The sequence below is a fragment of the Poecilia mexicana genome, unplaced genomic scaffold (genome assembly GCF_051168715.1).
Source record: "Poecilia mexicana isolate PSO_F unplaced genomic scaffold, ASM5116871v1 scaffold_4, whole genome shotgun sequence".
In the NCBI taxonomy this organism is placed as follows: Eukaryota; Metazoa; Chordata; class Actinopteri; order Cyprinodontiformes; family Poeciliidae; genus Poecilia; species Poecilia mexicana.
The window spans coordinates 23,954,667-23,974,786 of NW_028263373.1; the positions used below are offsets into that span (position 1 = coordinate 23,954,667).

General features: G+C 36.6%; 1 protein-coding gene across 1 annotated transcript in view; it reads left to right on the top strand.

Annotated features, from left to right (window-relative positions):
- Positions 1-20,120, top strand: part of nlgn1 (neuroligin 1) — a 295,070-nt gene that overhangs the window by 52,935 nt on the left and 222,015 nt on the right. The window contains exon 2 of the mRNA XM_088005107.1: positions 721-737. Coding sequence (XP_087861233.1) covers positions 721-737 — 17 coding nt within the window. The remainder of the gene's footprint in view (positions 1-720; positions 738-20,120) is intronic.

Sequence of the window (20,120 nt, forward strand, 5' to 3'; positions counted from 1 at the left end):
AAGCGTAACCTGGTTTGTATTCACACTAGCTTAACTTAATTTAAGACTAACACTTCAAATGCCATATTTACTGAGATAATTTCACAGTATATTTCATATCTGAGAACTAACACCTCACCTGGAGCCCTGAAGCTCCAGCCACCTCTCCATCGTTCTGCTCTACCCCTTGCTCTGCTGTCTGAGCATCCTATGTGAAAAAATATTACATAATTAACAGACCTATTCTACCTCACATTCAGTGCTGACCTTACTAAACACCGGACTTTACAACAAATGCGTTGCGTGATAGATATCTAACTTATGGGTCCACTCACTGTACTTACAGCCGACGTAGCGAAATAACTTCTAATGTCTGTCCTTTTCTTTTTTGGTGGCGACATGGTCTCGGAGACTCAGAAGGAGACGCGTGTGCCCAGCTAGCCGCCGCCTTTTGCAGCTAATCAAAGAACGTCCGACGATTCAACTGACTCCCCCTCCCCCCATCCCCCCGACAGCACCGTTCCGACACGGTCTCGGAGGCTCATAATTAATGTCAAACTAAGAAGCTTCCGTTCCGCGCACCGCCTGTTGCTGCTAATCAAAGATCGTAGATCCACGTTCTTTGAGCCAATATGGCAAAAATTGGTCGGGACTTTTTCATATCCCGTGAATATTGGTCGGGACATGTCCCTACCGTCCCTACCCAAACCTACGCCCATGGAATAAACAACTGGAGAGCAGCGGGAGAAACCAACAGAGTAAGCACAATAAGGCAATGTATGATCCAACAATCTAAATCTTTAATGGCATAACTAGAGACAGCTCGGGATTACCTCAACTTCAAGCTTCATCAAAATGAAAACTTTTACCTCAAAGCAGAATCTGAAAAGTAGGGCAGGCTGTCTGCCTTTGACAAAATGACAGACAAAATGGATAAAAAGTTGGAGATGGTTTCAGAGGAGAAGAGCCTGATAGCTAGAAGGCCTGGCTCCTATTCTACTTTTAAAAATCGTCCATTTAAGCAGGATGAGCAGGATGTCCTGATCTGATCAGAAAATCTCCAACAGAAACTCTTTAATGGGAACCAATTGTACTTTTCTACCACTAGACAAGCTCTTTCAGCTTCAGATTTTAAACTTTTAGAGCGTTCTGTTTTGCACTGTGGACCAAACTGAGTTGGGTATTCACATTTTTAAGATTGCAGTTATGATTTCTTTCTATATCTGAACAGAAAATGATCCACTCCTGATTCTTCTCTTCCTTGTTTAGATTTCCATCCAAGCACCAAGACATCTTGGGACCATTAAGACACAGTTATTCTTCACATGTTAATGTATTGCTCACTGACTGAGACGATCCTTTTGCACTAAGTCTTTATTAATTGACTGTGATGATTACAGTGAGAAGCAAATCTAACAAGATTCAGCAGAACATAAGTCTGTAACAACCTCATAACATCAATGTTATAGGGTTGATCAATACTAAGAAATGTGAAATTAAACTCATCTGTAAGGCTTTGATTTGTTGTATTTCGTAGAAAATTTTTTCTCTTGAGCTTTTTTTCTCTTTGCTTCAAACAGATTTGGGTAATATATTTCATATTGAATGAGTTATTAATCCAAAAACTATAATTAGGCTATTTCAATCAAGACATGTTAATAACTAGGAAAGATTACAAATTAGATTATGTGTTTTACAGATATTCTGTGTTGCATTCAGTTTTACACCAGCTGTTTAAATCTTATCAAGATGGTCAAAAGGTTAAACTCACACACAGAGCCACGACCCCCGTGAATGCCTGCTCAGTCCACAGAGAAACTAGCTGTGTTTCAAACTATAGAGAACTACAAGCTAAATTATTCAATTCAACTTAATGTAATGTTTCAATAGAAATATCCTACATAAGAGATTACGCTGATTGAATCATCTATATAATTTGGAGCTAATTTTTCTTGTTTAAAACACTATTAATTTGATCTAATATTGAACACATGGTTAGGTTTTTACAACTAGCATATTTTAAATTTATTTTCTTAACAGTGTATATAAGCTTAATTTAACCAGGTGTGTCTCATTGAGATTAAACATCTCTTTTTCAAAAGAGACATGGTCAAAAGTGGCAGCAGCACACTGACAATTACAAATAATAGATACCAAACACAAATTAAATTAAAATATGTCTAATAAAAAGAAGAACTATAACAAAAATCAAACACAACCATAAAAGTAAAAATAGGACTAAAATACAGCTTGATATTAATCAAAGCATTTACAAAACAATACCTTATGTACCAACTGATAAAGAGTGGCCTTAAGAGACATTTTCCTTCAACTGGAAGTTTTTCAGCAGTTGATTCCCATCTGGAGGACCAGCAAACTGGAAGGATATATATATATATATTTTTTTGTCATAATCAGTGTGATATACAGCACAGGGTGTTAGGCCTATAGAGCCTATAGAGATTATGCAGGCAGTTGAGGAAGAAGAATTGGCATTATGATCATCCTCGGGTTTAATTAATCATTTATTAGACCACGAACTATGGAATTATTTAATTGTTTTGCCATATAATTGATTCAGGGTGATCTGGAGATGGGTGCTTCTTTACATTTGCAACCTCTATATTAACTTTTAAAGGTGGCGTTGGCATTTTAAATAGTTTTCAGATTACTTGTATGGTACGAGAAAATTAGAATTAATATCAATCCCTCCAGTGATTAGTGATTCTGCGATAGTGGAAATGGAAACAGATTTCCTGGTCCGCACATTTTTTTAACGCCAATTCATATTTATGCGTTTTTTCCAAATTTTATACAAAAATACTCAAAATAATTGGGTTTCAGTGACTGCAGGTGGCAGTATTTCAATCTGTAGAGACACAGAGAGAGAAACAGCAATTAGACAATTTTATTGGACTGGTAATTTGGTGCTTGGACACCGGCAGAAGACGAGCGGACTGAGAATAGCTGCAAGCTTGATGATCAGCTCGAGCGAAGCTCAGGGTAGTCTTCCCCCGGGCCTGGTCACTGGTGGTGGAGCGGAGCTTGGAGAGAGGAGTCTTGATGGGACCTAGAGACGCCAGGAGCCCGATGGTGGAGACGGATGGAGGTGGGATGAAGCACCACTGAAGTGGGACGATCTGAAGTTGCTTTGACTTTTGAAGGAGCTCTTGCAGTGTGATTGGACGAGGTGGAGTGGTGGCGTGTCCAGGTTGCCCAAAGCGGAGGCAGGGTAATTGGTGATGCCGGCTGGAGGAAAAGTCTCCCAGCTTGAATTTACGCCTAGGTTTCATGTCTTAGTTCTATTCCAGTGCTGCGTCAGCCTTACTTGATGTAATTTTATAGTTGGTGATCGCGAGTAACAAAAACTGATGTTCATAATCATAAAAAAGCACAAATACTGCAAAATTTCCTGCAAATATTTTTAAAGTAGCACAACAAAATCTATGATATTGATTACAAAAAAGCACAAAAATGATCATGAAATCCTGGAACGACTGCAAAGTGTAAAAGTTCCCAGCAATTGTTTCCTTTGTTTTAGTGTCATTTTGAACAGTAGATGTGATTCCCTCAGGGACTCAAGTCATAACCCTGTTAGCCCTGAGTCCTATGGCGTGCAGCCCATTTTAGGATTACACCCTGCTCCCCTCATTCTTAGCCCTCTGCCTCTGTGGAGCTGGCGATTTTTGAGTTAGCTTTCTCCTCCTTAAAGCGTGCAAATAGTCATTATGTAAGTCTCATGCTATTTGGAGATGTGTGAACTTTAATTATTCAACTGCCTAAATGCACAAATTTTATAGCTAGCACAGAACTGTGTAAAAAGTAGGATGTTATGTACTAGATCTTTCTTAAAAAAAAGAGCAGCTACTGTATATAAACGTTGCTTTAAGTAACACTAAACAGTTTCAAACTGCAGTAAAAAAAATCCCCTTCAAGAAACACATTCAGGAGCCTCCATCATCAGTCTTGATTTTATATGTGTGTGATGCCTCGTATGTGTTGAGCAAGGCTCTTGGGGTTGCCACCCTCAACACACAGGCACAAAAAGATGCAACAGAGATCAATCGAAGTAGAGAAGCTCGCAGTCTATCTGTAGTGCGGTGCATTCTGCAACGATTTCCTGCCGACATTTTAATGTATCTATAGGACAGGTCGATGAGCACGCCGGGAAGAATTCTATATTTCTGCCTGATGAACTACTTAATCATCTAAGGGATGGTTGGCTGAGTGAGAAAAATCCATACCCATTTTACCTTTTGTCTTTCATTGGCCACTGCCTCTCAGGTCATCAAAAAAGAGACAGACAAATAGGAGAAGAAGAGAAAGAGGGATGGAATGAGAATGGAGTAAGAATCTGAGGCTCACAACATTACAAGTCAGACCAAATGAAATTAAAAAGTAGCACCAGCTTTTTTTAAGGAAATAATTTATACAGCAAGCAAGAGTAAAAACAGCAACACATTCACACTCATTTTATGTTTCTGGAATGTCTTCATTTTGAGCTCTGATTTAATGTTCTGGAAGTGTCTGGAATCAGCACCAACACTGATTCTGATCAGTTGTTTTTTGTGTGAAGTCATTTGAAAAGAAATCACCATGTGAGCAGAAAAAAATAAAATGCTTGCCAAAAAAGTATGAGAGCCCTTTTAAACTTACGCCCTCATCACAAACACAAGCATTGATGTATTTTCTGAATTTATTTCTTCTTATCTATTTATTTATTTGACCAAAAATGCAAAATTCAATGCGGAATTTATTTTCCTGTCTCATTTATACAAACGTACTTTCTTTTTATTTGAAAGTGAGTTTTACGTGATCATTTAAGTGTCAAAATTGGGTAGGAACTGGTTTCTGTTTATTTTCCTAGGCTATAAATCATAAAACGTTTTTTCCCCCATTTTCCATTGCCTACATTCAAATTGAAAGACAGATTAACATAGGAAAATATAGCATTGAAGTCTTAAAAAAACTCAACAGTATTGAATGGGAAAAAAATGAAAAACAATTACTAATGGTAATTTGTGTTTTAAAACAATTTTTTTTTAATTTATGTGAACAGCACAAAGACGGTTTAGTTAAACATTTCTGTTTAGTTGAAGGGACATTCAAGATCTGGGCAAATAGAAGAATACAAATTCCCCAAAAGAACAAAATCTGCACTCAGTCTCTCCACTTTCAAAAAACTAAAAATGAAAAAATAATGATTTGATTGCACCACACTTTAGTCACCTAAATCTAAGTAATAAAATATTAAAATCAAATTCAATCTTCATATTTTTGTTCAAAAACTCTATCTATCTATCTATATATATATATATATATATATATATATATATATATATATATAAAAACAAAAAAAATGCTTTTTCATGTTTTAATTGTTTGAAAATGGAAAGAGGGAATGGATAAGCCAAATTTAATACCATATTCCTATTCAGTCAAATTAATGCATAATAATCACCAAAAATGTTAAGGGACCGATAGTTAAAAGTGAATTTGATTTTATACAGTAGTTCATTTTTAACAGTTTTATCTGGGTTAAAAATGGAACTTCATGTTTTACTGTAATTTAATTCAGTTTACAACTTTATTAGAGGTTTTTATGGAAAAAGCTGCTGTTGACAACACGGTGTGGATGAGAAGGATGCAGCTCCACGGTCTGAAGAAAACGCTGCATTACAGCAGCAGAGCATTAACCCATCTATGAAACACATGCTGCTGCTAAAATAGTTTGGCCCTATTTAGCTGCATCTGGGCCAGGACGGCCTGTCATAATTAATGGAACAATGAATTCTGAATTATATCAGGGAATTAGAAATTAAAATATCTGTACATCTGTTTATCGATAGAATCAAAAGATGAAAATGACTACTAAAAGCAGGCATTAAATGGCCCAGTCAAAGTCGGATTAGATGAGGCTGAGAATAAAACGACGTAATCTTCATCACACAACTTCAACTATGAGATTTTAACACTCAACCCTTTTCCTACCAAGGCTAAAATGACTCTAGTCCAGGTCCAGGTCCAGCCCTAGAGCGCTACCACCTGCAGTCCTCCTCAAACACACCTGGATCAAATCAATGGCTTGTTAGCAGGACTCTGCAGCGCTGAGACACTGTGGAAAGTCAGCCTTTTGACTCAGGCATGTTGGAGGCAGTTGCAGGGTGGTAGGACCGCTGCTCTAATCCCTCCAGGGTTAACGTTCCTCTTTGGCATCATCCTGCAGGTTCTGATGAAATAAAACTCTTTAAAACAGTTTGAAGACATATGTCTGGGATGGTTTATTATAAATACTAGCTCCAAGCTACAGAAGCCGCATTTGCATCACAGTTAAAGTGGAAACACTTCCATGTAGCTTTCCTAAATAAGTTTTTGAATGATTGATAAGAATGGTGGAACTGCAGTCTTTTTTGAAATTTTTAGTTTTTTTACTTCTTGAGCTATAACCTGTAATCATCTTATAAGTCTATGAATACAGTTCATTGCTTCATTTGATGACGTCTAGAATGAAAAACCTCAAAGATAAGGAAATAAGCTAGGGTTGTAAATATATATATATATATATATATATATATATATATATATATATATATATCCCTTTTTTAACAACCTTTAGCCACCAATACCTCTGAATTGCACTGCTTTTATAAAACAAATAAAAACGGCAGGCAGGCGCAGTCAGCTTTCCATTAGGTGAGCAGCTGCCTTTGTCTGATTCTACTCTGACTCTCTGTAATCTTCTTCACTCTGCCGAGTACTCACCTTGTCATTTCTCACTTCCTCATCCTCATTGTTTCACAACCTTCCTCTCTTTTCTCCCATCTTCACCTTCTTTATCACCACCTCTCTTTTCCTCCTTGCTGGATCTCTCTCTCTCTCTCCCTCTCTGTCTCTCTCTCTCTCTTTCTCTCTCTCTTTCTCACAGACGTGTTCTTGCCTCCATGTGCCAAATGTCTTTTTATCTCTCTCAACAGAGTTTGTATGTCCAGGGAATGTTCAGAGTACATATTGGTAAGGAGACAAGACAAACACCAAAGTGCCTGTAAATGGAGCTGACAGGGGAAAGAAACTGTGTCATTCTGCTGTTTTGTTGTTGTAGTCCTCATGCTTATCCTTGCACAGATATTTCACTTACAAATGTAGGTTGCCTTTGGTGGAAAGGGGGTTTTGCTGTTTTTGTTTTTTTGTCAGCAAGGGAATGTGAAGGGAAAAAGTTTTTTGCATGAGTGCCTGAGTGGAAAGAAGACTCGGTTTTTGAACAACAGGTTTGTTATGCTAAGTTCACATTAGAATGGTTCTCTTTGTATGGTCACTTCTTTTTTTTTTATCAAATCACAAGTATAAAATACAATATAACTTGAAACAGTGAATAGATGACTTGTGGCAGAAGTGTGTGTGAAATACTAGTAGCCTCTCATGGGCCCGGCACACAGGGGGCGACGTCACTCCCTCTTCATTCATTTCATATAGAACTTGTACGATGAGGTGACTGTCGCCCTGCAGCAAGAATCCTGCATGTGAAATGTTGAGGTCGTAGACGCAGACGTGCGCACACAGGCTAGTGATGCCACACAAGACATTTGAAAACTCTTTAACTCTTGTGATTTGCCACGGTGTCCTGTGTGTTGGGTTTCTCCTCAGCTGGCAGAAAAGTTTCTCTTTTTGTTGTTGCTGGTTGTTTAGCCCATTTATATGAGGGGCTGTTTAGGACAAAATTTACGTTTTGTCTCTCACACACTACCAAAAACTCTCGCATACTCCAAAAAAATAGCCACGCACACTCAAAAAAATTACGTTTTGTCTCTCACACACTACCAAAAACTCTCGCACACTCAAAAAAATTACGTTTTGTCTCTCACACACTACCAAAAACTCACGCATACTCAAAAAAATAGCCACGCACATTCAAAAAATACTCAAATTGCGTATACACACACTACTAAAATGTGACACACACACAAACGTTAACTTTCTCGCTCACATACACTGCTAACAGCTCGCACACACACACACAGACGTTTATCTCTCACATACACAAGACTAAAGTTGAACACACACACAGTACTAAGACTCGTTTTTTGAATGTGTGAGAGTTGTCACGGAAGAGGCGGGGCATAATTTTTGGATCAAACTGCGCATGCGTAGATCCTAAACTATAAGTTTCGATTGTTGACTCACTGTATGTTTTATTACTTAGTATATTTGTGCTTTTAAATATATATAGAACGTTTAACTTTCTTGTAGATTAAATGTGCTATAGAAATAAATGAATCTAATTGATTGATTAAAAACAGCAAAATTGCTGTAGTACAATCTGTCCACTGGGTGCCAGCATTACAGGAATTATTAAGAGGTCTTGCATAGGCGTAGGAAGCGGGGGAGACGGGGGGACATGTCCCCCCCAATATTGGAGAGAGCCACATTCGTCCCCCCCAATAATTTCACCGCTGTTGCGAAGAATTTTAAAATCTTCCACTCGCGTGCTTTTATTTTGAAGGCGCACAACAGCGCATTCAGCAGAGCGCTTCCTCCCCCTCCCCCCTCTGAACGCTCAGAGTAAAGGCAGCAGCAGACAGAGTCAGAAACTCCGTTTGAAGAAGGTAAACTGTCTGTCAGGAATGTTGCCATGAATATCGCTCGTTTATAACATCTTGTTGTCAGTTTACTTTCATATATAGAACTAAATCTTTTTGGTTTAGCCGTTTTAATTCTGGGATAGTCACATGTCCAAAATTTTACTGCTAACTTTGTTTAAAAGCTAGCTAGTCTAGTCATAATGATTTAGAATGAGACTGAAACAGCAGCGAAATTTTTATTATTTAAAGTGAGCAACATCTGATCATACTTAACCTGTATTTATATATTATATTATATTATATTATATTATATTATATTATATTATTTAGATATTTAGGAGAACAGCAGTGCTAGAATGATGCTGAAGAAAGGTGAAGAAGCTCTGGTGAAGTCTTCATTTAGTTTACTGAAATATGTATTAACTGTTTTTAATTTTTAAATAAGCTAAACTATTTTATTATGAGAGGAGCAGGTCAGGGAAGACATAAGAGAGCCAGTTGGAGTTTCAGTGTAAAGATATAAAAATTATATTAATTAATTACATTAAAAATTATATTCATTAATTATATTAAAAATTATATTAATTACAGGAGACAATAAAAAAAGTTCTTGAGGAGAGGTTTAAAAATAAATTAGTGAAATTTTTTGCTACACAATAGGGTTGAGATGTATAATAATGTATACATTTGAAAATTAAGTTGTTTAAATTCTCATTCTGTATGATAGAAACATACTTCTTATATTTAGTTCACATTCTGATACTGTACATTACTGTAGTGTCTGTTGTAAATACATGAATGTATGCAGGAACATCAGGCTGCAGAGAGTCAGAGGGAGGCAGAGACAGAAACACATATCCGTAGATATTTTAGTTAAATGTTTGCGGCTGAAAATGACAGGAGAAAAAAACATTTAGGCTTTTTGCTTCAGTGTTTTTTATGGATCTTTGGTAAGTTACTGAATGCAGGGCTGGAAAGTGAGACTGAGGAGCTAAGGTGTCTGTTAGACGTGAAAGTATAATTTTTATTTATTTTGTAGATCAAACTGTTGCACTGATGTAGAGAGATGTTCAAGAAGAACAAAACTTGTTTAGATTTTATTTTTGTTGGTCAAACTGCTGTATTGAGTTTAAAACTGTCGAGTCCTATTTTATGAGCTGTTTTCTACTTTGGTTTTAGAAATAAGTAGAACCTGTTCAATTACCAGTCAATTTTTTTGACCAATAAAATATTTCAGAATCTGGTAGCCTGTGTGTACTACCAGAGTATGTAGCTTGCTAGTTGTGAAGCAAATGCTAAAGTGAGTGTTCATCCTGGAATGACGGTCATTATACTGCATAACTTTAATCTGATTATTGGATTGTAAATAGTAACATGTTAGAATACTTGTTACTGAAACAAGGGTCAGATTAGAGTAACGCATTACTGATGTGTTGATGGCATCAGGCACGTGCAGAGGGAGGGGCTGGGGGGCTTGAGCACCTGCCCCTTTTGCTCCTTGCCCCCAAGTGCCCTTTTGGTCAATTTTTTTTTTTTTTGTATTATTTTCTAATCCCTCTTCTGACACATAACGTACTAAAATTATTTGTTGTTTACATTTTTAATAGTGTAATTCTGTAAAGACAAACTATGTCTGGTGGTTTAGCTCTGATTTACATATCTTGCTAAATTGCGGGTTTGAATATTGTAATACTTTCCTATAACAAAATAGACCTGCATAAAGAAATTACTAATAAAATATCTTACATATGCATAGCTGTATGCTCTATATAAAGATTTTCCTTAGCTTTGATTGTATATCTCACAATTTTGTAAATTATCATTGTTTATTAAACTCTGAAAGCTGTGTGGCTTTGTTAATATTCTGTCCTAGAATGCGGTGAGATGTGCCCTGTTTTTTTGAGCACCTGCCCCTTTAGTGGTCCCTGCACGGCCCTGGATGGCATAATTGTTTGACAATTCTGCTCAAGCTATTTACTGATCTGTCAGGTTTCCGATATGCATCCCCCCCAATGACAGACTTGTTCCTACGCCCTTGGGTCTTGTGAGAAATTCTGTTCCCCCGTGAAAATCTGTTCCCCCTGTGACGGGAGCGCGCATTGCAGCCAGAGACGCGGATCCGGTGAATATGACCATTTTCACGGCGCTTCTGATCGATTTCTCGGTAAAAACTACTCATATGATCATGTCAATGTGTAACTTTCAGTTTAATCGGCAGCTATCAAAATAAAAATACATACATAAATAAACGAGGTCTGGTGTGGAGGTCTTTTTTCGCTGTTTTGTGTTATTTTGAAAGCGAAGAAAATCGATCTTTTTTCAGCTTTTGTCTCGTAAGCCTGACAAATAAAAGTCAGTCAACAAACACAGGTTCCCAACACGTAGTGTGCATTTATAATTTTTCATTTCTGATGAAGGAGGAAGGAGATTAATATACCTGCAAGATCTTTTACTTTGTTTTCAAAATATTTGCACTATGTTTGACATTTGTCCTTAACATAGTTTAATATAAGGTAGCTATTGAAAGATAGTTTCAATATATTTATATATATTTAAAAGCACAAATATACTAAGTAATAAAACATACAGTGAGTCAACAATCGAAACTTATAGTTTAGGATCTACGCATGCGCAGTTTGATCCAAAAATTATGCCCCGCCTCTTCCGTGACAACTCTCACACATTCAAAAAACGAGTCTTAGTACTGTGTGTGTGTGTTCAACTTTAGTCTTGTGTATGTGAGAGATAAAAGTCTGTGTGTGTGTGTGCGAGCTGTTAGTAGTGTATGTGAGCGAGAAAGTTAACGTTTGTGTGTGTGACATTTTAGTAGTGTGTGTATACGCAATTTGAGTATTTTTTGAGTGTGCGTAGCTATTTTTTTGAGTGTGCGTGAGTTTTTGGTAGTGTGTGAGAGACAAAACGTAAATTTTGTCCTAAACGGCCCCTCATACATTTACCTTATCAATGCAGTTCAGTGCTGAAGGTGAACTGCTATGCAGAGCTTTGTATTTCTTCACAGGCAGTCTTTCTTTTAAAGCAGCTTTCTGTTTAAAAATATAATGACGAAACTGAGTGGTTCTAATTCTTCTATTTTGTGGCACGTATTATTTCATAAAAACGTGGTTTCTTTTCTACCATTTGCAATAACTAAATCAAGGTTATGGTTAATAGAAATTGCAAATTATGTTGTCAAACTTGATTTCAGCTTTTTAATAATAAAGATAAATTTGAAGTCAAAACATTCTCCTTTTATATGTTGTAGATTAATGAAAAACAACTTGGAGAACAATTTGATGGTGTATCTTGTTTTTTGATGTCATCATTTAGAACACGTTAGCACTTTTCACAATAACCAGTAAAGCTAATCCACTGACACAGGCTGATTTTCTGTCAAGCAGTCTGCCTTTAATCTCCTGCCATATTAAAGTGCAAAAGTTGTACTTGATTGATGAGGTATCGTTGCTATAACTGTGCTCACTGACCCTGCAGTCGCTTTAGAAGAAAAGAGATGAATTAGTCAGACCTTCCTGCTGACGCTATTGACTGAAGTACAAACAACAGGCAGGGATTAGGTTTCAGGCTGCACTGAAACCTTTTCCACCCAAGCAAAGATTTTCTCACTAAATTACCAGAATGAGCAGCTCCAACCATTAGTCACAAAGAAGGAAGCACGACTCAGGAGAAAGCTGGAAGCCAAATGAATGCCTCTGATGTATGGGTAAGAGTAGAAATCACATCCAATTAGTGAAGCTGATCACAGTTATGAAAGGTGTTCAATGACTGCAACTTCTTAAAATATTTCTAAACTATGGGAAAAGCCTGACTCGCATATTAGCTTCCCCACTGTGCCTACTCAGACAGCTGCTCTACCAAGGGGAGGTTCATTAGAATGGGAATAATGTAACACGGTGCTGTCAGGGCTGTCAATTCAATGTCTGACTTAAGCTTAGGAATCAAAATAATTTTCATAGAAACAAATATTTTTGGTTTACTTGTACAAATTCAATTTAGAAACTGGTAGTACGGAAATGTGAACGTATGGTAAAGTCATTCATACATTTGCTTTATTAATCACTAATGGACAATAAGGTATATTCATTAATTAATTAATTCATTAATTCATTCCAATACATGCAAAGTAAATTAATATCTTCCATATTTTGTCCTATCAAGCAAAAAATTTTGTTCATGTTTGTTTTGCAGTTTGATCATGACAGTGTGAAAGATTCCTTTGCACACACTTAGAGCCATTAAAGAAGATAGATTTACAGCTACAAACTGATTATTCTGTTTCAGTTCAACAAGAATGCCATCAGATGATAAAAGCTTCTTTCCCCAACATGGCTGCCCTTCATGTAGGCAACCGTCACATTGCAGGTACTAAGATAATTTTCCTTAGCTTTGATGTTATAATATGGTTGTTCACATTATAACTTGAATGCGAACGATGGTCTGAAACTGAGAACTGTGGAGAGGATGATGACATCACCTGCAGCATCCTGAGTTTATGGAAGTAAATGTGAATGCTACACGTTAATGTGTGTCTATCAAAACAGAGTTTTGCTTTGTAGGAGACTAACTCTACTGATGGGAAACAATATGCAGTATGTGGATTTATTTAGCCTGACAGTTTGATTAACTTGATACAGATGTATGTTCATATCCCTTTTTTCCACATGTGATGTCTTGGCATTACAGTTGTAACATTTTTACAGGATGGACAGGGAATCAGGACTTTGGTTTAGCTTGAATGTGCTAAAGATGTGACAACAATCGACAGGTTGTTACTGGGTCAGACAGCTGAACCCATCAGTGAAAACAGCTTTTAGAAAACAGAAGTTGGTGTAAGCATGTCATGCTCCAAGTTCGCCAGTAAAAGTAAGATGGACAACAAAAACTGGTAGTTTAAAGAGGAATGGACCAGACAATTTGTGTTTATTTCTGCCAGCCAGCACAAGACCAATGTGCCTATAAAAGAACAACATGATATAAAATTCACTTTTTTCAGGTTTCCATATTATAAAGTTATTCCCTCATGAAAAACACACCTGGAGTGTTGATGTCATTCTTTTATACATGTTTGAGAAATCCTTTATTCTCCTGTGGTATCTTGAAGAGGCCTTTCCTCAACAACTTAAAACAAAGGAGTGCTCAGAGTAGCTTGGGTCATAGTTAGCACAAGTTTTTAATTTAGAAATTCCTGAGTTCCTTGAACTCAGGAATTCACTGCACTTTTTTCCCCCCAGTTTGGCGCTTTATATTCATTGCTAATCCACCTCATTTGCTTTTCCCACTCCTCTATAATTATGAATCCATACACAGAGATGTTGGAGTAGGGAATGTGAACTTTACCATTTTGAAATCTGATGGAAAAGAAGACTGAAACATTTGAGAGGAAAACCAGATCCAAGTTGTAAAAACAATACCTTGTTGCCACAGTTATGCAAATAGAGACTATTTATATATTCCTTTGACTTTGGATCTCCCTAATTCTTTCATACATGTAGTGCTATGCAAACGTTGTTGATAAAAGTGTTGCTGTATTCTTCTAAGCAATTAACAGCTAATAAATCCCACAGGTTTCCTGCCGTGAAGTAGCAGATAAATGACGTTAGGCTTGAAGGTACTTTAAGACCTCTGGAGACACTCTTAATGTTTAGTATGATCAGTATGCTTAATGTTCTTAGAATAAAAAAGGTACCCTGACAATGGTGATGGTTTTGAGTTGTCAGAAAAATGTGCAACATTTCCTTTTCCAGTCTAACTGTTCAAATTCGGAGTTGAAACCACTTGATAAAAGAAAAAAAAACAACATCTGATTCATAGACACTTCCTGTTCTATCTGCAGATCAGTGGAGGAACTGCTGAGCTGCCAAGCCTGAAGACTGATGAGAAAGATTTGTCATCCAGCCAGTGATCCAATAATCACACAGAAACATTTTGGCTACAAATTGAAATTAATGACTTAATAATAAGCACACTTGTGAACATGTAGATCCATTTCACAGGTTCTTCACGTTTAACTAGCAGCTAATTGGATGTGGGACACATTTTTCTGAACAAAGCTTTCGCTTTGAACACAACTCCTAAGATAAGAAATCTTTTGAAGGCATCTATCCGTGAGCATGCAGTGAGACAGTTGATACTATAGCTGGTGCTACAGTAAATGGAACAAGTGATACAACCTGTTTAACTGGAATAAAGAAGTCAGTGGTTCACTGTATAGCACGTATTGTGCATTTGCATTGGTAAAGGACTCAAATTGATGACCAGGCATTTTCCATAAGGATTTTCTGCTACAGAGCAAAATCCATGGTTACATCAGCCAAGTCAACCAGGTGCTCAAGTATTAACCCAGTCATGGAGAACATGAAGATGTTTTTCTTCCAAATGTGAAATAGGCTTTTCTTTGAAATTTTCTTCAATATCTTTCAGTTTGTAACTATCTCATGTACAGTGGCCTCTTGGTAGTCGTGTGGGTTACGGACCACAACCACCCACAACAGCTGAAATTCAGAAATACTTGAGACCTGCTCTAAAAATGTCTTTAACTGTCTATTTTTATAATTCAAACATGTTCAATTATGTGCTAGTATGTATTAATCTGTACAATGAAAATCTTCTCTCTGGGGTACCATTATGTTTGAATATGAATGGTGCTTCTGGATCGGTTGCTTTGCGAATACCATTCAGTATAGAATTGTACCTTAGTATTTCAGTTTTCTGAGCTGTATTTTCTTTTAAATGCCTTAAATGCTTCACAAAAATTTTTGCAAATAAACAGATTTTGTACAAATAACTTCCAGTTAAATCTCCGAGAAAAATCTTTAAATAGGTGAAACTACAAGTACTGAACCTCGAGTAGGCGACGGTCCTCTGTACTGAATTTTTAACAGACACAGACTGCTGAGCCTAAGTCTTGTTCTGGATTCCTTTGTTGTTGATGCATTTGTTAGAGTAAATGTTAAATGCTTTCTCAAATGGTGACTAAGGCAACTCTTTTTGTTTTGCTGAGCCCCCAAAGCATCGAATGGCTTAACAACCATTTCCAGACTGTTGGATTTAAACTACTTTTCCTGAGTCTTTTGGATGAAAGCATTAAGTGTTGCTTTTTGAGATATTTTGATTGACTTACATGTTCTGTTTGAGAATCCAACAAATGGACAGCTAATTTAGAATTCATCATCATAAAATCCCAGTCAATTTTCATTTAAAAATTTCATATTAGTATTTATTCAGGACATATTTTTGTTATATTAACAATTAGTGATAGCCAAAAACATTTAAGTATGAGAGAAAGAAAGCAAAACAAATGGAATCTGTAAGGGGCAAATACTTTTTAACATGCCTGTGGGGACAGTGTTGTGGCATATGGCTTCTCTGTGTGGAACCATGCCACAGAATGTAGCAATTTGTCTTATTTTATCTCTAAGTTTGTCTCTGTGATCAGACTCTCAGAGAAATATGTGCTGCAAGCTGACATGAATAAACCAAAAAGTGCTCCGATTGTGGAATAACTCTTTGAAGACTGACTCTGTCACATTGTTTCTCGACATATTGTTTTGTTTACCCTTCAGCAGTCTGTAAAAACTTCTGCCTCAGTTCTTTCAAAATCTATTTGTGCAGTCAATTACACAGCAACTCTTTACCATGAAGCAGCAGATCGTGCTTTTTTCCATGTGAATGCGTGAGTGCCTCTGACTGTTCCATCCTTCCTATTAGATGTAGGACTGTGTATCTTCTGACGTCAAAAACTATCCTCCACTGAGATTAAATGAGTTTCATTTATTTTTCATATTCTTTATTTTTACTTTATGGATCTGTCAGATTGCGCCTTAATTATGTTAATACTGTTAAATTGAATCACATTTATATTAGATTCCAGATAAAAAAAGTCTGCACACATTATATCTTTAAAGTTGACAAATTTTCAACTTGGGCTTCACAGTGGTGCAGTTGGTAGCACTGTTGCCTTGCAGCAAGAAGGTCCTGGGTTCAAATCCCATGCAGGTCAACAGGTGAGAGGCAAGGTCAAACTGGACAGGTTGCCTGTCCATCGCAGGACAATACAGAGACAGACAGGATAAACAATCCCAGACTGGGATTTGAACCCAGAACCTTCTTACTGCTAGGCAGCAGTGCTACCACCTGAGGATCAAAGTCTGTCACTGATAATCTGAGACAATATTAATACAGACTTCTAAATCATGGAGTTACCTTCCACCATCTTAAATGTATGAAATATCCTGCTATCTAAGCACAAATGAGAATTGCCCTGCTGAATTTCACATTTATTGGATGACATACCATGTCTTCACACACTCACTGAAAATATTACATGCTGACAAAAACTGACTTTTTCCTTTGTTTTATGATGCATATATTAACAGAGTAAACTCATGTAAATGTGTGAAGCTACAAATCATTTGAGGTTTATTTATTTTACCACTTTCTGACCCACTGCGAATCTCAAAAGAGCAGTCAGGAGTGCAAAGCACAATCCATGAGAAAGAAAAAATATAACATTAAATCACCCAAAATGTGGTGAAGTGTAGGGTGAGAATTAGAAAAACAGCAAGACTTGTTGCTGTTTTATATTTTACTTTTGTTGTAAAAAAAAAAAAAAAAAAAAAGTCTTGTTAAAATTCTCAATCTGTATCTGTTTTGCAGTCTCCCTTTTTACACCTTTGTCCTCTTTCTTGTTAGAATCTCCTTGTTAAAAGAGGCTTGTGTGCTCCACTTTAAATTGGTAGCACTTCCTTCCTCTGCTCGCTCAAAGTGAGCTGCAGAGGAAAGGGAATTATCCAGAAACAATTCAGTGTCTTCTTTTTATCTGAAGTAAGAGGTTCTTCTCAGGTTTGTTTAAAAGAAGAGTGTGTTGGTACTGTTGACAAAACTCACCTCAACAAGCTTATGTTATCATAGAAGAATTAGATTTTGTTCTGAAACTGTGAAAAGAACTGAACTCAAATTAAACTAAAATGTGTGAATGTTCATGGTGCCTTTACTAAAGTTTGAATCAAATCTAAAAAATCTGAAACTTTTCAGGCTTCTCCTCCCCACATTTTCATTTACACTGTCAGTGTCTAGTATTAATCTTCATTTTAGAAATGCCACTTTGTACCAAACGAAAGGTACATTGGAACTTTACATGAATGATCAGGGGAAAGTAGTGAGCGGTTGTGTGTTTTTACAAAAAAAATAAAAAATAAAAAAAAAAAAACAGAAAAGTGTGACATGTAGACATGCTCAGCACGTCAAATATTGTAATATTGTATCTCCACAACATTATTCTGAAAACACTGTGCTCTAGAATAACACTGTTATTGAATGTGACAATATAATAAAAGGTAAAATATTTCTTCCTTGGTTTCATCTGATCAGAGTTCTTTTTGAGTTGTATACAGTCTCCTCCACGTGGTTTGAGATAAACTACAAAGTGGACATTTGATGGTTGTCTTTGACGTAACCCTCCCATAAACTTCTCCATATGTGTCCCATGGTCCCTAAGAAACCTCTCCTACATTTATAAAACAGATAGATTTACACTGGGATATAGTGACTTAAGGGTAAATTCTAATTTGTGAATTCTGGAGGTAAATGATCTCATTTTGATTACGTTCTAAAATCCCAACAACAAAAAATTGTGGTTGTAGTGCAACAAATTGTGGAATTTTTTAAGATGCATCATAATTTGTTATTAGAAGTTATTACAATAAACAACAATATTATTGTTTTGATGCCATTTTCAAGTAACATGATAGTAAAGAAATAGTAATTCAAGAACACATTCTCAAAGATCAATAAACTTTAAATTCTAATGAGCATTTAAGATTATAACTGGAAGACATTTTAAATATGCAAAATAAATAAAACAACAGACACAACAAATAAAATAAATTCTGAAGTCACGTTCTGTAAATAAAATTGTCCTTAGAAAAGGGCTAGCTGAGACTAAAAGATCAGACTGAAGACTTTTATCAACCAGTTTTTGGTAGAAAGCGAGAAAAGAGGAAAATGATAAATCATGCAAATGAAAAGTATTGAGCTCATTTTAATTTATAATGCAACTAATTTATTTATTGCTTATTGCAACAGGCCTTCCTAAACACCTCTATGTGGATTTGAGCTAGAACAAAATTACATGTTGACCTGCTGTGTCCCACTTTGTCAGGCTGTTTAAGAATCAGCCTGCAGCCCTAATCCAGCTTTCATACGCAAAAGGTTTGACCTCAGCCTGCTTTGGTTTTCCTCACTGTTCTGAGTCAAATGTCTTCCAACATCCCTGAGCTTCCCTCCATGATTTACCGCACTAGAAAGAGCATAGCCAAGGATGGATAGATGAAATATTGATGAAAAGCTAAATGTGTGATTTGTAGCATGGCATCAAAGGCATCTGCTTCACTGGTGCAGTAAGAAAGAGAGAGAGAGAGAGAGAGAGAGAACAGAGGGTAGAGCGAAAGTAGAGATGTAAAGTATAGATGTGTCCAAACATATGCAGATAATCGCGAGATGAGATACATCAGATTACGTTGTGGTTGGGAATCTCCTTAATGGAATCAGAAAAATGCCTCCAGTTTAAAGCAGCTAAAAACTGACACTGGACTGAGATCTGCGTTATTCAAATAAAAATACACCAATCAATGTACATGTAGTGTAAATTTTACAGCATAATAGAAACAGATAGTTGTTGACTTTAGTAAATTGAACATAGCAGAAGAACAGCTTCTGCACTCACGAAAGTTTAAACATTTGGATCACTGGGGCTCATATTTCATTGTCGAGATAAATTCTTTGCACCCTTTATGATTCCCTCACCCCAGGCTTTAGAATTCCAATGTGTGTTATTTAAAGTCATATCAAAAGCTTCATCTACACAGGTGAATTGATGGCCACACGGGGATCTTAAATTGAACCTTTTGAGCTATTTAAGATTGCATTGCCTTCCTGAACCTCTCTGAAGCCAAATGTTTCACTTCCTCCTGGAACATAACTCTTAGTTACTTTGACTTTCTCAGGTGCATTAAAATGAAAACCTAAATGATTGGTTGGAAATTCTACCACTATCACATAACATATAGCATGGAAGAGAGATAATATCGACTTAAATTCAAAGCCAGGTTAAGAAACGTCAGAACAAAGGCAACAGAAGGAAAAATAATGCAAGAAATCACATTGTTCAAATATTTTACAGTCAGGTCAGTGATTATTACTGTGACTTGGCGGCTGGGGGCGGCAGGTTGGAGAGACCTGAAGACGTATTCTGATTAAAGAGGGACTTCTCTGTGTCTTATCACTTGATAGTTTTCATATCTAAATGGTAAATGGACTGAACTTATAAACCACTTTTTCCGATCATTTTGACCACTCAAAGTGCTTTACACTGGAGTCACATTCACCCGTTCACACTCACAAACGCTCACACATTTATACACCGATACACAGATCGGTAGGCAATATGGGGTTAAATGTTCTCTTCCAGAGCAGAATATATTCAAATGAACCATGCAGACTGATTCACTGAGCTCTGCATATTTCATTGTCATTTTTATGTCCTACCTATTG